The sequence below is a fragment of the Diabrotica virgifera genome, chromosome 2, assembly GCF_917563875.1.
Source record: "Diabrotica virgifera virgifera chromosome 2, PGI_DIABVI_V3a".
In the NCBI taxonomy this organism is placed as follows: Eukaryota; Metazoa; Arthropoda; class Insecta; order Coleoptera; family Chrysomelidae; genus Diabrotica; species Diabrotica virgifera.
Genome location: NC_065444.1, coordinates 4,468,824 through 4,491,879, shown reverse-complemented (window position 1 = coordinate 4,491,879; position 23,056 = coordinate 4,468,824). Strand labels below are relative to the sequence as shown.

At 31.4% G+C, this 23,056-nt stretch overlaps 1 protein-coding gene across 4 annotated transcripts in view; it reads right to left on the bottom strand.

Moving 5' to 3' along the window:
* Positions 1-23,056, bottom strand: part of LOC114330120 (monocarboxylate transporter 1) — a 64,899-nt gene that overhangs the window by 15,615 nt on the left and 26,228 nt on the right. For 2 of the 4 annotated variants that reach the window (XM_050643332.1, XM_050643334.1), the window contains 3 exons: positions 8,722-8,799; positions 8,559-8,625; positions 5,090-5,370 (listed from right to left, as the gene is read on the bottom strand). In XM_050643332.1, the coding sequence (XP_050499289.1) occupies positions 5,090-5,370; positions 8,559-8,625; positions 8,722-8,799 (426 nt within the window). The remainder of the gene's footprint in view (positions 1-5,089; positions 5,371-8,558; positions 8,626-8,721; positions 8,800-23,056) is intronic. The other 2 variants (XM_050643335.1, XM_050643333.1) reach the window with 1 other exon arrangement.

The following is a 23,056-nucleotide window of genomic DNA, read 5'->3' as shown; positions in this document are numbered from 1 at the left end:
TGGCGCCCTCTCTATTTTAAAAATTCATTTATTTCAACTACAATCTCTTTGAATTAACTATTTTTAACGGGAAATTAATAGCTTCAGAACAACAATCTCTTGGGGTGAGAACATACTACTACTGCATAATATTAATCAATTATCATAGTCATAAGACTTTTTGATAAATTTTTATAATCATTTTTTTCCACATAACCACTCCAAAGTCTCGTTTTCAATATTATAAATTTTAGGTATGCATGTAGGATCTTTTACAAAAACTCATCATTCTCTTTGCCTTATCCCTATGCGGAGTCGGCTTCCCTAATTACATTTCTCCATACAATTCTCTCTTGGGTCATATCAATATTAATCCCCTTTACCAACATGTCCTGCCTAATCGTCTCCCCCCACGTCTTCTTTGGTCTTCCTCTCCTACTCCTTCCAGGAATCTGCACTTACGCAATTCTTTTTATTGGGTGATTAGCGACGTTGAACATGACCAAACCATCTCAACTTATGCTGTCTCATTTTGGCATCAATTGGTGCCACACCTAGACTTCCCCTAATATACTCATTTTTAATTTTATCCTTTTTTGTCACTCCACTTATCCATCTAAGCATTCCCATTTCCGCCACATGCATTCGTTGTTCCTCTTTATTTTTCACTGCCCAATATTCAGTTCCGTACATCATAGCCGGTCTTATGGCTATTTTTTAGAATTTTCCCATCAACTTCATTGGAATTTTCCTGTCACACAGCACACTACTCGCTTCCTTCCACTCCATCCATCCAGCCCTAATTCTACTGCATGCATCTCTATCTATTTCTCCATTACTCTGTAATACCGATCCCAGGTACTTAAAAGTATTGCTTTTTACAATCAGTTCACCATCTAAAGATACCATTTTATTTGTTGTAATTCCATCTTTAAATGAACATTGCAAATACTCTGTCTTTGTCCTACTAATTTTTAAACATTTTTCCTCCATAGCTTGTCTCCACTGTTCCAGTTTTTGTTCTAAGTCTCTTTCACTATTTCCTACTAACACGACATCATCAGCATACATTAAGCACCATGGAATGTTACCCTGTAGTTTCGCTGTTATCTGGTCCAAAACTAATGAGAATAAATACGGACTACACACCGAGCCTTGGTGCAATCCTACTTTCACATGAAATTTATCAGTCTCTTTCACACCTGTCCTAACACTAGTCGTTGCGCCCTCATACATATCCCTCACAATCTTTACATATTCACCAGGGACTCCTTTCTTATTGAGTGCCCACCACAGAATCTCTCGAGGAACTGTATCATATGCTTTCTCAAGATCAATGAATACCATATGAGCGTCTCTTTATTCTTGTATTTTTCCATCAGTTGCCTTACAATGAAAATTGCATTTGTTGTTGATCTGCCCTGCATAAAGCAAAATTGATTATCGGATATTTCGGTTACTTCACGTATCCGTCTATCAATTACTCTCTTCCATATTTTCATGGTGGGGCTAAGTAGTTTTATAGCCCTGTAGTTTGTGCATTGTTGTATGTCTCCCTTGTTTTTGTAGACAGGTACTAACATACTGCTTCTCCATTCGTCTGGCATTTCTCCAACTTCCATAATTCTACTGTTTGTTTCTTTACTCCTGTATTTTTCCATCAACTGCCTTATAATGAAAATTCTACACCTGTAATTTTGAACCAATCAAAATACGTTATTTTGACAGATCACCATGGCAACGGAGGTATTTTATCGGAAATTTTTTACTCGTGGGGTACCCAACAGCGAATTATAGTGGAAATTTTTTGACGTTTACAATAACAGAACATTTTTGACAGACTGGTTTTTATTTGTTTACATAATTTAGTTTTGATTCATTTTCTATCACTTGTAGTTACTCAAAACTTATGTAAAATTGAAGAATATACTATTTTCTATCTTGAAATGGTATTCCCATGCAACTACAATGAGCAGAAATTACGAATTTGAAAGCCTAAATAATTGCTGACAAAGCTATGGCGCGCTATTAATCTGTTCATGCAGCTTTGGATTTTCAAATGCAAATTTGGTGTGGAATTTTCTTACCGAATACCACGCGAAGTCAAATTAATATCCGGAAATTTTTTTTTGATCATGAATATTTTTAGAAAATTTCCCTCGTCTGCGACTCGGGAATTTTTCAAAATATTCATGATCTCAAAAAAATTTCCGGAAATAATTTGACCTCTAGTGGTATTACTAGTGAAAATTGCATCTGTTGTTGATCTGCCCTGCATAAAGCCAAATTGATTCTCGGATATTTCGGTCTCTTCACGTATCCGTCTATCAATTACTCTTTCCCATATTTTCATGGTGTGGCTAAGCAGTTTTATTGATCTTTTACAAAAACTAATTTTAATAGTAGTTCTATTCACTCTGTCCTTGCCAATCCGCTATTTATATTTAATTATTATTTTGAAGAAAGGATAGCAAAGAAGATTATAATCAATTTTGATGTCTCTCTAGTATAGAATTTGCTATTCTAGTTTTTGAAAATAAGTTATCTATTTCTGTTTTCCCTTCGGGAGGAACTACATCGTCGATTATGAATACCACGTGAAAATAAACCACCAACTTCTGCTGTCTTCAAGAACACTACGGCCACTTCAAGACATGGTCAACATCAAAGACCTACACACCTCATCTCGACCCAACAGCATCCAACTCCAACCTCCACATAGAAGCAAGCAATCCATCGATGCCATACCTAAGTATCATTATACCTTTTCAAAGCTGTAGGCACGGTTTACTTACATACATAAATGTAGGATTCGTTAAAGACAATCGTAATAAAAGTCCGTATGAGTCTTAACAGTTTTAGTTAATAAATAGACAATTAAATTATAGATACTATTAAGTTGACGAAATGTAAAAGAGTTTGTGTAATTGCGACCAAAATTTTACGTGTTCTTACAAAAAGGAATGTATTTGGAAATAATTGCGTCTAATGAATATTATAACCGACTTGTCATAATACCCGTCTTAAAGCGTTTCTTTAAGTTGCGTCTTTTTCGATTATCCCAAATAACACGTTCGTCGAGGTTCTGATGTTAAAATCGACTAACCGCCTTGATTCCCACACAAACCAAAACCGTCTCCTTTATCCAAAAATCTGAAACTATTAAAATTCTACTGCAATAAATTTCACTCCCTATTAGTAATAAAAATTAGTTCACAGAGTGGCGACTGTTATTCTTACTTATGTCTTAAAGATTCAAAGTTAAAAGTAGTTCGCAACGGCTGCGGCTACTGTAGTAACCCCAATCCGTTCCACCCATCTGGGCCGACGTGTGTCCACATATGTGAGACTCTTATTTCCTGCTCTTAATTATAATTAAGTCAAATTATATACAGGAGAATTAAAATTTAAGATAAAATATTTACAATTCTACGTAAATATCATTACTTTACTTTGTTTTATGATAAATAAATCTGATTAGTTAATCTTATGCTTTATTTGTCCCAATCCAAATTTCCTTTGTTGATATTTTTAATTATAGCCCGATCAAAGAACAATCTGACTAAAAAAAATAAACGAAGGATGAAAATTTGGGAATAGGTAGTTGAAATTGTCTATTATTATATAAGAAAAAGTTTACAATTCTACATCCCATCTCGAAGATGAAAAAAATACATTAAAAATAAGACCGGAATTTGATAAAATGACTAATTCTAAACAACTTTTCTTTTATAGAGTTTTTTCACTAAGTCGATACTTTTCGAGTTATTTGCGAGTGAATATTTTCATGTTTAACAAAATAAAACATGTTTTTGAACGGTTTTTCGGAGATAACTCAAAAGTAAGTATTTTAGCGAAAAAAATTTTCTTAGCAAAAATATAGCCCATCAAAAATTGAAAAAAAATGGTGTATACAAGAGGTCTGTAGACCCAGTAGAAGCCGAGTTGCAGCTAATGAAAAGTAGGTTCTTCTTCGTAAAAATTCAAATCGAATATTTCAATGTGAAATAACCCAAAAACGGAGCACTTTTAGGGGAAAATTCATTTTAACGTTTTTAAAGTGTTTAAAAAAGGTTTATTTTTGTTTTTAAAAAAACTTGTAATATTAAAAGTAAGTAGAATACGCTCCAGATATTGTTGGTCCCTTTTACTTTTTGGTAAAAAAATCGCGAAAATCACCCCCTAATTAGCATCACAGATACGTTTTAACATTACCACTTCACAAGTTACTCTGTCTATGTATTATTTATGATCTGTAAGTTTCATCGATTTAAAGTGCTTCGTTTTGAAAAAGCTGTAGTTAAAAAGGCTTGAACGAGTAACTAATCACGAGTTTAGGCAACTTTTGAACAGCCATAGCATAACCAATTTTATTACTCTTTGAGATTTTTCGTATTCCTAATTGTTTTTAAGTTAATTCCATAAACAATTACGATTTTTTTTAATTAAAAAAAATGTTTTATTTTAAACCCAATTTTTTTCAAAACTGAGCACTTTGAACCAATTAAACTTATAGATAATATAAACAATACATAAGTAAAGTAACTTGTAAAGCGGTAACGATTAATTTTATTTGAGAAGCTAATTAAGGGGTGATTTTCGCCATTTTTTTATCCAAAAATAAAAGGGACCAACAATATTTTGAGCGTAACTCACTTACTTTTAACGTTAAAAGTTTTTCTAAAAAACAAAAATAAACCTTTTTTTAAACACTTTAAAAAAGTTGTAATGAATTTTCCCCGAAAAGTGCTCTGTTTTTTGGTTATTTCACATTGAAATATTCGATTTGGAATTTGACGAAGAAGAACCTACATTTCATTAGCTGCAACTCTGCTTCACTGGGTCTGCAGACCTCATGCATACACCATTTTTTTCAATTTTTTATAAGCTATATTTTTACTAAGAATATTTTTCGCTAAAATACTTACTTTTTGAGTTATCTCCGAAAAAACGTGCAAAAACATTTTATTTTTGGTTAAAAATGAACACATTCACTCGCAAATAACTCAAAAAGTATTGACTTTAGCTTTTAGCTTTTAGCATTATTATTGAAACTCCAACGACCCATTTTTATGCACACTGCAGCAGACTAATAAAATTACATACTTACAAATTCTAAAAATGGCCGTGAGCAGCGTCGATCCGTACACCAAATATCTATTGTTAAACGAGTAAAAGGCACTCAGACTCGCATAGATAATTCTGGTAATCAGATCACATCCAAAATGCACCATGGTTAATTTGGCAATATCTATCGAGGAATAATTAATGCTACGCAGAACTGACGCCAACATCCCGATAAAAAGGTTGTCGCCGTGAAAACTGAGGCTAGTTCCGATGGCTATGTTGAGATATTTTGCGCTTTTTAGCAGATCGAAGTAGGACATGTATCTATAAAATGAAACATTTTTATTATTATGGAAAGCGGTATGTAGCTTAAAATGAAACTACATTTATTTCTGAAATTCTATATTTCGTTGATTATTTATTTTTTCAACTTCATCAGCAGACATACTAGAAAAAATGACTAACAATTATAGCAGCATTAAATTCACAATAACATAACATGAAATGATCTAATTTATATTATGAAACAAATTGGCTTAGAAACCCACATGCTTGACGATCGTCTTAAGGTACGTTTTTACTGGAGTGACTGTTGCGATCCACAATAGATCTGGGCAAACAGATCCACAATAGATCAACTATTCACGCTGAGACAGCTTCTAGAAAAGGGATGGGAGTATAACAGACCCATACACAATCTCTTCATAGACTTTCGACAGGCATATGACAGCGTAGGAAGAAGCCAAGTATGGAATGCCATGGCAGTATGAAAGTCTGTATGGAGGGTGGAATATCAAAAGTACGTGTAAATAATAAACTGTCTGACAGCTTCTAAATCAACAGTGGACTCAAATAGGGTGATGCGTTATCTCCACTACTTTTTAACCTTGTATTAGAGAAATCCATGAGGTCGGCCGAAATAAAAACAGAACTGCTATCGGTACAAGGTCCCAAGTTATTACTAGCATACGCAGATGGCATTGATCTCGTTGGAGACTCCATCCTATCCACAAAAGCCATTTTCTACAAGGTGGAAGGAGCAACAAGCTAAGTAGGGTTGATGATTAATGAAGAGAAGACGAAATATATGTGTATAAATAGAACGACACGAAGAGACAGGATAGGACAAAATGTGACGGTCAATACCTTCAATTTCGAAAGAGTACAACGTTTTAAGTATCTGGGGGCCGTAATAACAGCTGACAACGATGTTACTGAAGAAATAAAAGACAGAATCCAATCAGCAAATCGCTGTCTATTCGCACTGGATAAGCTTATAAAATTAAAAAATCTTACAAGAAGTTCCAAGATCAAAATCTATAAATCCATCGTCAGACCTGTACTAACATATGGTTGCGAAACGTGGACCATGATCAAATCAAACGAAGAAAAGCTCAGAAAAAATCAAAAGAAGAAAAACGAAGAAAAGGTTTTGAACGAAAAATACTTAGAAAAATTTTCGGACCTCACCACGACATTAACACAAACCAGTATAGGATCAGAACCAACTTTGAATTAAAAGCACTCTACAATGACACCGATATTGTCCAAGAAATTAAAGCACAGCGACTAAGATGGGCAGGCCACGTGCACAGACTTCATAACGAGAGACTTGTAAGACTGGTATGGGAGGAGATTCCTACAGGCAAAAGACCACTCGGACGTCCCAGAATGCGATGGAGAGATAACATCCAAGCAGATCTCCGAAAAATGAACATTCCATTTGACCCTAGGTTGATGGAAGACCGAACAAGTTGGAAGAAAGTTGTACAGTCAGCCAGGACCCACTCAGGGTTCCAGGGTTGTAGCGCTACGTGATGATGATGATGATGATGACTGTTGCGATCGTCGTTGAGCAATCGTCGCTGAGCGATAATTGTGATGTACAGCTTGTATGTTTTGTTAAGGAGCCGTTTTGACTGATGCGTCTGTCGATGGAGCCACTAGCGTCGATCGTTGGCAACTGGTCCCAGAGCAGACACAGTCGCAGACGCTGAGCGTTTATAGTGACGTGTGTATCCTGTTTTACTAAACCTAACACAAAATCAAACTGAAGTTCATTCAATCGGAAGAACTGTGAAAATTTACATAAAGCTTTTGAAAGCTATAGGTGTAAATGTTTTAGTTGAAATGATAAGAAGTAGAGTTGCTGTGCAGGACTATATAGCAAGAGGAAGTTATGGGATAAGTTATGGGTGTCTTCAACACCAAAACTGGAACATAGGAAATTGGAAAATTGTGCTATTTTGGAAAGTAGGATGTGTAAAATCAGATTATTAACGAATTCGTGTACTTACAGGGCGAGGAAGACAAGCAAGAACGGAAACAGACCGATTTGTTCATAAATATAAAAGAGGAAAGGTCATGTTCTGGGGAGGAATAATGATCGGTAAAAAAATCCTTTAATTTTCGTCCAACTAACATTAATAGCTCGCAGGTATGTTGATTTGGTTCTCTAACCTGTAGTTAGGCTCCTGAGAAACAAAAATATCAGATGATTCCATATAAGTTTGGTTGGGTGTATCTCTGTTATTTGCTTAATATGTGTTCTTTTATTAATTGTCTGTCCATTCTAATAAATAAATGGCATTTTAAGAAAAATACTTTTGTGATAGTTCTTTTGATTTGCTAAAATCTTTACAGACTCAAAGTCCACATTATGGCTTCTTCATTTACAATATATGCAACCAAAGAGCACCTGTCTGGATATAATCTACAATCACTTTTATGAGATGTAATATGATCTTTAACTCGTCTAGTGGTTTGGCCAATGTATTGTTTGTCACAATCAATACATAATATACTGTAAACTACATCAGACTTTCAGATATGTCACAATGACCATTGTAAACAATTTAAGTCATAATGATAATGCAGCTAACAATGATAATGGTGACATTCTGGAAGTAATTGCATTCATCTTTTTACCATTCATTAGAGAGATTACGTCAAAGCTTACAAGAATTGTAAAAAAGCAGTTAATCATCAAAGCGCTAGTAAAACAGTGTTAACTATTAATAAGCTATTTTCACGGATAAAAAATAGATCACCAAAGGAGTCATTGTCTGATGTAGTTTACAGTGTACCATGTAATGATTGTGACAAACAATACATTCGCCAACCCACTAGACGAGTTAAAGATTGTATTTGATACATCTCATAAAAGTGATTGTAGAATATATCCAGACAGGTGCTCTTTAGCATATTTATTATTTAAATAATAAATTTGCCATTTTTATTATCTAATTTGTTGTGAAATTATCAATAAATAGATATTTTTTCTTGTGAATAAATAGATTAATTTTTTTTAATAAAAAACTTTTTTTATGCGTGTACTATTTATTGTTGTCAAGAAAAATTTTGTGGCTCTTTTGAAATTTTATAAATTGTAATGTTTGACCCTTCCGACTCAAAAGGTTGCCGACCCCCGCGATAGATAATTTAAAAAAAAAAGGTTAATTATTCGTTTGTTATTAGAGTATAAATAGATAAAAATATTAAGCATATCTTACGTGGATGTTGACTCTTCAATTTGTCGTTCTTTGTCGTGTTTTTCTTGATCTATAAAACAATAGAAAACTAATAAAATTTATTATTTATATAATAATTAATTAATCTATATTATGAAAACTAATGTAATAAAAATGGATTTTTGTTAACTTTACTAACACTTACCAATTTCCTTTTCTCCTCCCAATAAAGCTCCTTTTTCTGCATGGTCTCTAATATTTTTTTGATCACTGCTAGCTTTATCTGTAAATAAGTTTAGTAATTTATTATACAATGTTCAAAAGTATTAGATTTTATATTTTTAGATCTTGATTTAGTTCTTGTTATTTTGACCACTCTGGTCCCTTTAATTCTGCTTATGTGATTACCCCATTCACTGGAGTAGTTCTAGCTTCTACAAGCTAAATGGATGTAAGCATCGGTAAACAGCTAAAGGTCTCATGTCTAGGCCATATTTTAAGAAACGAGAAATATAATCCTTTAAAAACCATTTTAACGGGTAAAATTGAAGTTTTGAAAAAACCAGGTAGAAAGCGACACGCATGGTTCAGAGACATAAGAAACTGTTGCCACATAACTTATCTTTCTCCTATGGCGCTACAGATCAAGTCGGGCCCTGGTCTCCCCCAGTCTCCGCCTCTAAGTATCTCCTCCCTGACTATCTCCTCCAGTTATCCACCCTCTTTAGTATCGGTTTTACATCGTCTATCCACCTCTTTTTGGGTCTTCCTTTGGCCGGAGTCCCATCCTAGTTCCACTAAGCGTTTTACTAGGTATTCTGTCATTATACTTTCTTATAAGGTCATCTGCCCAACGCAATCTTTGTATTGTTGCATAATTTGCTGTAGAGGGTTTTTTTTATTTTATAATGGCTTTGGCTTAGCCAATTAGCCAGACTATTTGTTTTTGTATGGTATTACAATAACAATTAATTTAATTATCTAAGCCTACTTATAATCTAAATTTACAGTGTGTTATAATATTCATGTATACATTTTTCAATTTTGTGTGATACGTTTACAATTTTTAATTTTATTACCTAAACCTATTTAAAATTTAAATTTACAGGACGTTACATATTTGTAAAGACATTTTAGCGTCTGCTTAATGTTTGAAAAAATAATTTTATTTAAATTAATAGGTAAAGGACAATTTTTAGATCAACTAACTTTTCATACATTATTTTAATATTTTGTATGTACTGTCCACACTCCAATATGAGGTGCTGTAGGTATCCAATTTTACCACAGGCGCAATATGGTTTATCACTTATACATATGCTGTGTTTATATGCTGGGGTTAGGGCGTGATTTGATCTTATTCTATTTAATGTTTTTATAAATAACCTATTGGACTCATGTTTAAACCATCTCTCATTGGGAATTAGTGGTTGGCAATTTCTAAAATTTATTCCCGTCAGGGGTTCTCAATCTGTGGTACATGTACGACTGGTGGTTCATCTCATTATTTGGGGTGGTACACAAAATACAAAAACACAGCAAAGATCCAGCATATTCGTAGTTAGTTAGATTACCTAGATCGATAGGTATTTCAGTTAGGTGGTACCAAGAATAATTTTAAAATAATTTTGTGGTACATGACTCAAAAACATTGACAACCGCTGCCGTAGAGGGTTCTTTGTAATATTGATAAATTTTTTTTATCCAAATTTTTTTGAAGTTATACTTCTTTAGGCACGAGGGTAAATTTTTATTTTGCTGGGCGCATGCGCACACCGACAGTATGGTATGAAACGTTATGAGGGATCTGATTGGGTGTTAAAATCATCTGTCAATAATTGTTCATATGAAAATTCTGGATCAACAAAATGTGTATATTAGTTTTTATTGTTGTGAGGATAGTGACAAAAGGCAAGTTCATAATTGTAGTGACTTTTTAAATAGTTTTTAAAAGCAACAGGTACGTACCTTATTGTAAATGTTTCAGTATTGTAATAAAAAATTACAAATTAGGTAAATACCTATTTGGAAAATGTACCTACCTAGCTAGTAGGTAATGCTTTGATTTACATAATTTTATTACCAACAAAAATCTCCATCTAATATATTGCTTTTTTAGTCTATATTTTGTCGTATTTTAATTCCACAAGAATCAAACTTATTTGATTAAACTAACAGAATAAGCAACTGTCAAAAAAATTTTAAAACGTTTAGTTGCTAGGTATATCTTTCCACTTCATTCACATGTCTCGGTAGTTAAATTCTGCGTGGGGTGAGTTCAAAATAATCTAAACCTGATAGACTCAGGTTCAATTCCCAATGCAAATTTTTATATTTTTATTTTTTTTATACATTTTATGATTGTAAGTATATTTATTATATTTTTTTTTTCAGAAAATACGTATTTAGTTAAAATTTTCTCAACAATTGTTCAGAAATAATTTCTTTGGTTTCATTTTTCAATGTGTTTGCAGGTGTTTTATTCTTTTATTTTTTTAATTTTTCCTATTGTTTGAATAAAAATTTTTGGAAAGTAGTAAGTATTAAAATTAGTTTAATATTTAAATAAAATATAAATAAACTGTTATATTGATTTCGTTGAAATCATATAATAGAAGTATAACTTCTTACGTGCGTACAAAGTACACACACATTCTTTTTTTGTTAGTCAGTATTATCCGTTTCCGTATTGCCTCCTCGCCGTCCTCAGTAACCTGTACACCTAGATATGTGAGCTGTTTTATCTACGTTGATGGTCAGCCCTATTTCTTTCGCATTTTCTTCAAGTTCCACATAAAATTCTGCGATGTCCCTTGCGGTTCATCTCATTCTACCACGGGTGGCGGCGCAATCATACCCAGGGATTAGGGACCTCCTGACTTTGTTCGGTGCAATCATGCTCTCAGCTTAACGTACCTCGGGTAAAATCGGCGCAATCATCCCCTGTCCATCAAGTTTACATCATCTGTGTACAGCAATATAACTGATACCAATAATACAATAAGAAGAGCAGAAGAAGGACCATTGCGTAATCAAACCAATATGAAAGCCTACATGCTGCATAGCGTACGGCAGGGGTCACCAATTGGCGGACCGCGGTCCGCATCCGGACCGTAGGCTTGTTTTGTGCGGGCCGCGATTAAATTCAGAATATGTATAGTATTATGCAATTTTGAAAAAGTTTGGCCATGAAATTGTTTACTATGTTTGGCTCAACTTATGTGTGCGAAGCAGCTTTTTCAATAATGAACTTTATTAAAAATCGGTACACATCTCAGCTAACAGATGAATATCTCAACTCCCTAATGAGAATCAATTGCACTAAACCCATTCCAAACTTCAGGCAGGTTGTACATTTTATTACGCAGGAAACAATTTTTTTAAATAAATTCAAAATTACCTTTTTGCCCCGAAAAATGTATTTTTAGGTTTTTTGGGTAATTTTAAACTAAAAAGGTCTCTTGTTATTTTTCTCAAATATTGATATATTTCGTGTTATAAGCGATTTTTAATCTGAAAGATGCAAAAATACGCATACGCATTTTTGAGGCTTGAAATCTCAAAATTATTAGTTTTCAGGTTGACAAGTGCCTAAATTGAAGCTTATACATTCAACTTGAAGATTCTAAGGAGTAATCGGTATTTGTTTCAATATAGACCATTGTTTTTGAAGTTATACTTCTTTACGGGCGTAATGACGATGAAATTTTATATGGTAAAACCTAGCGACCGGGCGCATGCGCATTATAACTTTGTTCTGATTGGATGTTCAAATGACATGACAAAAATTATCCAATATGGCAGCTGTGGGACTGTGGTTTGGTTATAATGTATGCTTGTTGCGTTTTAAAATTTGTAGGAAGAGAAACAACTAACAAAAAGTTAGTTAATGGTTATACTGTATTTTTAAATAGTTTTCATATTATATTTTTGGACTTATTTACATAGAAGAGATGATTGTTGCATGCCAATGTGAAAGCTCATCAAACTGTGACTAGTATGAGTGCCGCAGATCTCGCTTATTCAAAGCTAAAGAATCTTTCACTGGTAAGTGTTTTATAAATAGTTGATCAAATTTTGTTATGATATTTGAACATAGCCACTTTGCACGACGCAAGTGATTGCGCAATTTATTAGTCGTTATACGGGCTCCGATACCTACCTTGAACCTACCAAAATACATAAGTAGTATGTAATACTTTTATTTACATAATTTGATTACCATCAAAATTTCTATCAATATTCACCTAATATATTGTTTTCTTACTCTATGTTTTGTTGTATTTTTTCAATTCTAAATCATTTCAATTCAAAATCAAAATAATTTGATTTACATAAGTTAAAAATGTCAAAAGGTTAATCTGTTTAGTTAGACGATCTTCGCACGTAATGACAAGCTGTCTCTGTGGCGAAGTTTTAATGCGAGTGAATCCCAATACAACGCAAATACCAGCCGCGTGGTAAGTTGGTTCGAATCCCAGTAGAAACTTTTATTTTTTTATTTTTTTTTTTATACATTTTATGATTGTAAGTATATTTATTATATAATTTTATTTTCAGAAAATACGTATTTAGTTAAAAATTTTTCCGACAATTAATGTTCAGAAATCATTTGTGGCATTTTTAATGTGTTTGTGTGTGTTTTATTTTTTTACTATTTTAATTTTTGGCACTGTTTTAATAAAAATGTTTGAGAAGTAGTAAGTATAAATTAATTTAATATTTAAATAAAATATAAATAAAAAGTATATTAATTTCGTTTATAATCATATAATCATATAATAGAAGTATAACTTCTTACGTGCGTACAAAGTACACACACATTTTTTTTAATTGTTAATCGTCGCGCGTCGCACTTTATGTTATTATGCGTACTTAATGGAAATTATATTATATACGTACTTATGGAAAATTTATTAAAATTTTATAATACATAATTGACATAGTTTTTTTAAATAATTTATTTATTTATTTATTCAGTTAATTATTGCCATTGTGCTAATTAAATACGCCAATCATATAGTGCCATAAGCACCATATTGTGCCCAATACTATTAATGATATTATCATACAATTTCTTTAAAATTCTAAAACAAAAATTTTAGAACACACACACCATATTGCGCGACGCGCCGCCGCGGTGGCTTAAGCATCAAGTGGACGCGCATAATTAATTATTAAAAACAACGGTCTAAATTGACGTAAGCCCCGATTACTAATCAGAATATTGAAATTGAAAGTTTAAACTTCAATTTAGGTACTTGACGATCTCAAAAATAATAATTTACATATTTTCAAGGTTCGAAAATACTTATTTTCGCAAATTTCATATTTTAAACCGCTTAAAACTCGAAATCTATAACTTTTGAGAAAAATGACAGAACTTTTTTGCTTAAGAGGACCCCAAAAATGCTTACAACATATTTTCGCAGGCAAAAAAGGTGATGTTTTGAAATTGTTAAACAATTTCTGTCCGAAATTTTCGCCCGGCATCATTCTGATTTGTTTAAATAGGATATTTTTTAACAAGAATCCGCAAATAAACCGAATCAGAACGACCAAACACAGGTAGCATTCAATCCGGACCCCAGATAGTCTAGTAAAATAAAATTACACTACATGTAAATCAAAATGTAAATTCGTACAGGTTGAAACTAATTTTATATCAAAGTTTAGGTGGGTACAAAAGGTATTTTCAAGAAAGTATCCAAATCATACAAGGGGATCATTGTTTAAATAATTAAAAAGAGGTCATTTTTGCAAAAAAAAAATACTTTTTTAACGGCTGAGGTCGTTCAATTACTAATGAAGGTCTATAGGATTGTTTTCTGCAAAGTTAAAGGATAAATCTTTCACATAAGACTTACTAAATTAAATTTGAACCCCTATTTATTTAAATAATTATACATAAAACTTTAAAAACAAATTTGCAAAAAAATATTTTTAGCGTTTTAAATAAGCAGTATAAAATATCCTATTACAGAACAAATTGCGCTATGTTATCAGTATTAAGTAAAAAAAATTGGTCCAAAAATATTTAATATTTTTTGAGATATTGAATTTGTTTATTAAATGTTACTCTATTTTCAATTGCAAAAACGCGGTTGTTGCCAAAGAAATATTCACCTGTATTAAATCTTATTATTTTTATTTTTATATATGTTTTCGATAAATGTATTGATAAATTCAAATTTCAATTAAACTTCCCCCTAAAATAGCGTTTAAAAATTATTCAAATTTGTTTATAATTTGTTTTTTTAATAACGTCGCGGAGATTAAATATTTTGAAATGCATTTTCGTTAATTACGTTCCTGGGAATTTTTCACTAATTAACAATTTTTTTTTCTTTTTTTCCTCTTCTTTTTTTTTTTTCTTGGAGTTCTATTACTACGGGCCCTTTTAGGGTTAAGTTTCATTAAGAATGTCGAATCTCTAAGTTGTAGATTCTAGACCTAAAAATATTAAGATTTAACTAAAATCACTTAAATAAAATGTGGCTACTTACTGAGTTACAGGGTGTTTTATTTAAAAATTTAAAAATTATTTTTACCAAGTACTTTCAAACTATTTGACGTATCCTTATCATACTTGGCAAAAAGTATGGGTACTATACAGTCTACTAAACTGCGATCAATAAATGTTTCTAGCTACTACCAGAGGCGTACGACAGGGGATAGATAATGGTTGATCCTTCCCAAATTCTACGCCACTGAGGGAATTACTATTTTAGCGAAATTTTTAGATTCTTCAATACTTTCTATGTAAATAATATACACTTTACTGGTAACGATTAAGTCATTAGTTTTCGAGATATTGTACGTTAAAAATGAAACGGCATATTTATTTTGATTCATTCGTTCATTCATTTTAAACTTCCAATATCTCTCAAACTGATGACTTAATCGATACCAATAAAGTTATATACATATAAAGTATTGGAGAATGGAAAAATTTCGCTAAAATAGTAATTCACTCAGTGGCGTAGAATTTGGGAAGGGTCAATCATTCACTATCCCCTGTCGTACGCCTCTGGCACTAGCTAGAAACGTTTATTAATCACAATTTAGTAGGGTGTATAATAGCCACACTTTCTGGCAAGTATGATAAGGATACGTCAAATAGTTTTAAAGTACTTGGTAACAATAATTTTTAAATTTTTAAATAAAACACCCTGTAACTCAGCAAGTAGCCACATTTTATTCATGAGATTTTAGTTAAATCTTAATATTTTTAGGTCTAGAATCTACAACTCAGAGATTCGACATTATTAATAAAATTTAACCCTAAAAGGGCTCGTAGTAATATAACTCCAAGAAAAAAAAAGAAGAAGAAAAACGACAGAAAAATTTTGTTAATTAGTAAAAAATTCCCAGGAACCCAATTATCGAAACGGCATTTCAAAATACTTAGTCCCCGCGACGTTATTAAAAAAACAAATTATAAACAAATTTGAATAATTTTCAAATGCCATTTTAGGAGGAAGTTTAATTGAAATTTGAATTTATCAATACAGTTATCGAAAACATACATAAAAATAAAAATAATGAGATCTTAAGCAGGTGAATATTTCTTTGGCAACAACCGCGTTTTTGGAATTGAAAATATAGTAACATTTAATAAACAAATTCAACATCTCAAAAAATATTAAATATTTTTCGACCAATTTTTTTTGCATAATACTGGTAATATAGCGCAACTTAGTCTGTAAAAAGAAATATTTTATAGCGCTTATTTAAAACGCTAAAAATATTTTTTTGCAAATTTGTTTCTAAAGTTTTATATACAATTATTTAAATAAATAGGGGGTCAAATTTAAATTAGTAAGTCCTATGTGAAATATTTACCCTTCAACTTTGCGGAAAAAAATCCCATAGGCCTTCATTAATAAGTGAATTACCTCAGCCGTTAAAAACGTAATTTTTTTGCAAAAATGACCCCTTTTTAATTATTTAAACAATGATCACCTTGTATGATTTGGATACTTTCTTGAAAATATCTTTTTTACCCACCTAAACTTTGATATAAAATTTGTTTTAACCTGTATCTACGAATTTACATTTTGACTTTTTTTTATTTTATTAGGCTACAGAAGTGTCATAGGTTTTCGAAGCGGACCCTCAGGGAAACTATTTGGTGACCCCTGGCGTACGGCACCAGAAGAATTTATTTTTTGAGTCGGTTGTTTGAGTCAGTTTAACATTTGCATTATAAAACCACTATATTAAATTTTATATCTGTGGAACGCGGTTTCAGAAAATTATTGTTCATTTTTATGAGTTCGAAATGGTCTTTAAAAGGTAACAATGCTTGTCACTCTCTATGATGGACTATCAAAACTTAATTCCTCCGAACTCATTATCTTTGCCGTGATTAAACTGAAAGTACTAAAAGAAGTAATAAGAGAGAACATTTTTATTAGATCTGTGTAAATTTAACAATAAAGTTGAGGCTGGCTTTTGTTCAGGCTGTTATATAGAGAGAAATATTGGCAGGGAACACATCATTCAGATGAAAATTAATTTCAAAGTTTTAATTGGATGAAATTTATTAACTTTCTATCTACTTTACTGCGGGTTAACGTTAAATTGCTCTCGGGTTCGAAGTTGCTGTTGATAACATATAATAGGATTCAAACGCAGTTTTTTTGCAGTAAAGTTGTTGTCTATTTGTTGTGCTAAACTATGTAATTAGAACTTTTATTCGGTTCTAAAGTTTTTAAAAACACTTGATAAGGTCTACAACCTGCTCAGTAGTTAAAAATTACAGTGCTTCACATAATTATTCGAACATATTTTTAAAGATTTTTACCTATAACTTTTTGGAGAAAAATTATTCACCAAGAAGCAAATTTAAGGCATTTATTTAAGACAGACAAATACGACTTTATGAACCTGGGAGTCTTAAAATAATTAATAGACATACATACTAACTAAATATATAACACATATTATTGCTGTGTAAGAAGTGACTGTCCAAGGACTGGCCAAGGAAAGATCCAAAATATAGAATACGAGAGAAGAGGAAGAGAAGAATCACAAGACCAATCATGAATTCGAGATCGCATCTGTATCTATATATGTAGATATATCCAAAAAGCTCACCAGACCCTTAAGTTGTGCTCACTACGGAGAGCATTGGATTGTATCCTCGCTCCGACCCTTGCTCCCTGGTGTTTATATTCGTTATATTCGTGAATTCTCGCATTTAAAATAATGTATTTATTTTACATAGCGATCGATAATATAGTTTAAATCGCTATGTAAAATAAATACATTATTTTAAATGCAAGAATTCACGAATATATACAATCCATTGCTCTCCGTAGTGAGCAAACCCTAAGAGTCTTAGGCTTGCTGCTTTTCTAGCTAGCTAGAAAGAGTAGGAGGTAATTTTCTTACATCTTATGTAAAAGCAAAAAAAATCATTGTTGCAGGACTTAAAATAAAGCAGATAGCAAGTTCAAGTTTTTTATAGAAGAATACTATACCTTGTATTTGCAATTTGCAAAACTAAAATAGGTTAACCACCACGGCCGGCGCGTCAGGAATTTTTTTAAATAAACATTAATTTTTGGTGCTACGCGCAGGACAGCAGATACGTTTGCTCTGATTGGGCGTTCCAATAACCTTTGATAATGATTGATAAATTTAATTTTTAGTACATTTCGATATAAATAAATAAATTTGTTTATTGCGAAATAAAAACACATACTGTGTCCTTTGAAATAACACTTTTTTTAGCAAAAACTTTCTTTGTTCATATATTTTAACTTATAGTGGAGTCACTGAAGGTTTTCACCTCCGATTTCGTTGAACCTCCATCGATTTTCATGAAAATTAATGAGTAATTAGAGGATACTTCAAGGAACAAAGGTGACATAATGCTAACTTGCGCTTTTACCCTGGGGGTGGATGCCACCCCTTCTCGGGGGTGAAAATTATTTTATTAAAAATAATACCATAAGTCGATAGAGGGACAAATTATAAGCAAAATTTTTTATATAAAGTTATTAAAATAAATCAACACTTTTTGAGTTATTTAAGACCGAAGATTTTATTTTTTCGTAAAAAAATGCATGTTTTAAATCGGTTTTTCACGTATAAATAAAAAACTATAAGCTTTTACAAAAAAGTTAATATTACTTAAATTGAAGATAATAAAAAATTGAATACATTCCTCGGATAAAGAACTAAACTAATTTTAGTTAAAAGTGAGTTATTGGCAATTGAATGTGTATTTTTTTCGACGAGTACTCAAATCTAAGTATTCAAGCTTAAATGACGGGAAAACGATGCAATGTATAAAATATTCATGTTAAATATTTGTCAAACTACTTCGGAATACCTATCCAATGAGCTTCATAACAAGGTAATAGCGTCAAAATTAAACAAGTTATAATGAAAATAAAAGAACCGTTTCGAACTTTTTAGGAAAAAGTGAGAAATAAAACATACGCCATTTCCACAAAAATTAAAATTTACAGTAATCCTTACAAGAACTTCTTTATATTAGCATAGTTAATGTTTTCGATAATTTTGACCGGTGTTAGAATGCATATTTTTGAAAAAAAGATATAATTTAAAAAATCCTAATTTTTTAAATTATTGTAATTCTCATATTCTTTTGATAATAACTCCAAAAATACTCAATATACGTAAAAAATTATGTATAACCAAATTTTATTTTTTTCTGTGTCAAATATTCTACCTGTTTTACTATTTCTATAGGGTAAAAAATAGCCGAGATAGAAACGTTTAAATCTTAAATTTTGCTGTAGGAACTATGCAACCGGGGTCATTTAACCTTTTATTTTTAAAAAAGTAAGGGGTTTAAAGATTAGGTTCAACGTGCTTAAGTAGCACTTGGAATTAACTTTCAAACAGTTTATGGATGAACCTGATGTCCTAAACACAAACGGAGTTATTAAAAAAAAAACAATAACATTTTTTGGAAAAATTTTTAAAAGATATATTTTGAAAATATTTTGGAGCATAAATTTTAACGCTATCAACATTTTCGAAGGCTCATTTAATAGATATTTTTAAGTACTTTGACAAATGCTTAATAAGTTTATGTTATAAAATGCATCAATTTCCCGTTATTTCAGCTTGAATACTTTCTTAGTTGCCGAAAAAAATATACATTCAATTACCTATAACTCACTTTTAGTTAACATTAAAAAGTTTTTCTAGTAAGTTTATTTCATTTTTTATTAGCTTTAATTTTGATAATAATAACTTTTTTGTAAAAACTTACACTTTTTGAGTTATTGATGAAAGATTAATTAATTAAAGATTAAAATCTTTGATCTTTAATAACTCAAAAAGTTTTGATTTATTTTAATAACTTTATATAACAAATTTTGCTTGAAATTTGTCACTCTGTCGAATTATGGGGTTAATTTTAATAAAATAATTTTCACCCCCGAGAAGGGGTGGCATCCACCCCCAGCGTAAAAGCGCAAGTTGACACTATGTCACCTTTGTTCCTTGAGATATCCTCTAACCACTCACCAATTTTCATGCAAATCGATGGAGGTTCAACGAAATCGGAGGTAATTCATATCCACCTTCAGTGACTCCACTATTAGAGAATAAAATTTTATTTTTAAACATATGCAATTATTTAAATAATATGTCACAAACAATAATCAAATTAGTTTGATTTTTGTGGAATTAAAATATTAAAATACAACAAAATATAGAGTAAGAAAATAATATATTAGATAAAGATTGGAAGAAATTTTGGTGGAAATCAACTTGTGTGAATCGAACACCGCTGTCCTGCGCGTAGCACCCAAAATTAATGTTTATTTAAAAAAATCTTGACGCCGTGGTTTTTAACCGATTTTAATGTTGCAAATTGCAAATAAAAGGTACAGTATTCTTCTATATGCAAAAAAAATTCAACTTGCTATCTGCTTTATTTTCAGTCCTGTAGCATTTTGAAAAAATGAATTTTTTGCGAAAGCTGGATTTCAAAATTTATTTTGCAAAATCTATCAAACAAATAATGAAATTTACAGTATTGTTTTATTATATCACATAGTTTTTCTGGGTAAAATATGAAGGTCCTAAGTCTAGCATAAATAGTTGATAAATGTACAATGCGAATACTTGTTTTTTATGGTTTCTTCGCAATTATTGCTATTCTGCAACAAGAGTGACAATTTTTAAAATTTTTAACTAATCATATATTGTAGAAAATTTAATTGCGCAACTTTTATGTGAGTGCAACTTTCCTCGGAAGTGAATAATTTTAAAGTTATAATCAAAAAAACGAAGAAAAAAATCGAATTTTTCCTTCATTTTTTGACATTTTAATAATTTAAACAATGTTCCGGACCTTTTTGAGTGGGAGGATAACTCAATTATTATTTTATGAGTCAATTCCAAGCAATTTCTGCAAAAAAATATGAGTCACCTCTCAACGTCCATCTCAAAACAGATGCGCCCTGGACTATTACCTTGAAAATGAATGCATAATAGATGAGAATTTAACAGCTAGAGAGTAATGGAATATATTAGAAGAACAATTATTAAAGAAGCTGCAAATGACGTCCTCGAACCAGAAAAACCCACTCCACTCAACGATTGGTTCTACGATTAACGTAAATTTATCACTAAAAGAAAAAAATACGTATATAAACTTATGCAACGAAGATAAGCACGGGATAAGGAACAAACCTACAAAGAACTCAGGAACTAGGAAAAACGAGTGCATTGAGGAAAGAAGCGGATCTTGGAAAACCACATTATGCAAGAACTTCAATTGCTAAAGGGGCAAAATGAAACTAGAAAGCTCTATTACATCCTAAGGCAAGAAAAGGATTTAAACCACGGTTGACAATGTGTAGGAATAAAAAGAGATATGTAGTTAGTACCAGTGATGCAGTAAAAATCAGATGGGTTAAGCACTTCAAAGAACTACTTGGTACCGAAGTGGAAAAATATGCGTCATCCCAAAGACTAAGAAATAGCACCCACGCAGATCCTCCTTCCATATTGACAGTGAGAGACGCAACCATACACCTCAAAAATAACAAGTTCCCATCAGTGGACTACATAATATATAGCCCGATCAAAGAACAATCTGACCCAAAAAAAAAATAAAGGAAGGATGAAAATTTGGTAATAGGTAGTTGAAATTGTCTATTATTATATAAGAAAAAGTTTACAATTCTACATCCCCTCCATTTTACAAAAATGGAGGGGTTTGCCCCTTCTCGGAGGTGAAAAAATATACATTCAAAATAAGTTCGGAATTATATAAAATGACTAATTCTGAGCAACTTTTGTTCTATAGAGTTTTTTCACTAAGTCAATACTTTTCGAGTTATTTGCGAGTGAATATGTTCATTTTTAACAAGAAAAAACATGTTTTGGGACAGTTCTTCGAAAATAACTCAAAAAGTAAGGATTTAATCGAAAAAAATATTCTTGGCAAAAATATAGCCTATAAAAAGGTGAAAAAAATGGTGTATGCATAAAGTCTGTATACACACCAGCAGCGGAGTTATAGGTAATGAAAAGTAGGTGCTTATTCGCCCAATTCCAAATCGAATATTTCAAAGTGAAATAACCAAAAAATGGAGCACTTTCCTGGGAAAACTTATTTTAAATTTTAAAATGTTTAAAAAGGTTTATTTTTGTTTTAAAAAAAAACTTTTAACATTAAAAGTAAGTGAGTTACGCTTAAAATATTGTTGGTACTTTTATTTTTTGGTAAAAAAATCGCGAAAATTACCCCCTAATTAGCATCCAAAATAAAATTAATCGTTACCGCCTCAGAAGTTACTTTGCTTATGTATTCTGTAATTATTATCTATAAGTTTTGTTAGTTCAAAAGGTTCATTTTTGAAAAAAAAATGGTTTTAAAAAATTTTTTTTTCTAATTTGGAAAAATTTCATTTTTGTTATCAAAATAACTTACAAATTATTAGTAATACCAAAAATGTCAAAAAGTAATAAAATGTACATTTTACTTTTCTAAATATTTTGGATTTTTTGATTTCCTGGTAGACAAAAATTGGTTATGCCATGACTGTTCAAAATTTGCATACACTCTTGATTAGTCATTCGTTCAAGCCATTTTAACTACAGCCTTTTCAAACACACGCACTTTGAACCGATGAAACTTACAGATCATATAAAGAATATATAAGCAGATTAACTTGTGAGGCGGTAACGATTAATTTTATTTTGGATGCTAATTATGGGGTGATTTTCGCGATTTTTTTACCAAAAAATAAAAGCATATTTTGAGCGTAACTCACTTACTTTTAATGTTAAAAGTTTTTTTTTAACAAAAATAAACCTTTTTTTAAGTACTTTAAAAAAGTTATAATGAGTTTTCCGAGGAAAGTGCTCCGTTTTTTGTCATTTCACTTTGAAATATTCGATTTTGGAATTGGACGAATAAGAACCTACTTTTCATTAGCTACAACTCCGCTGCTGGTGGGTATGTAGACTTTAAGCATACACCATTTTTTTCACATTTTTATAGGCTATATTTTTGCTAAGAGCATTTTTTTCGGTGA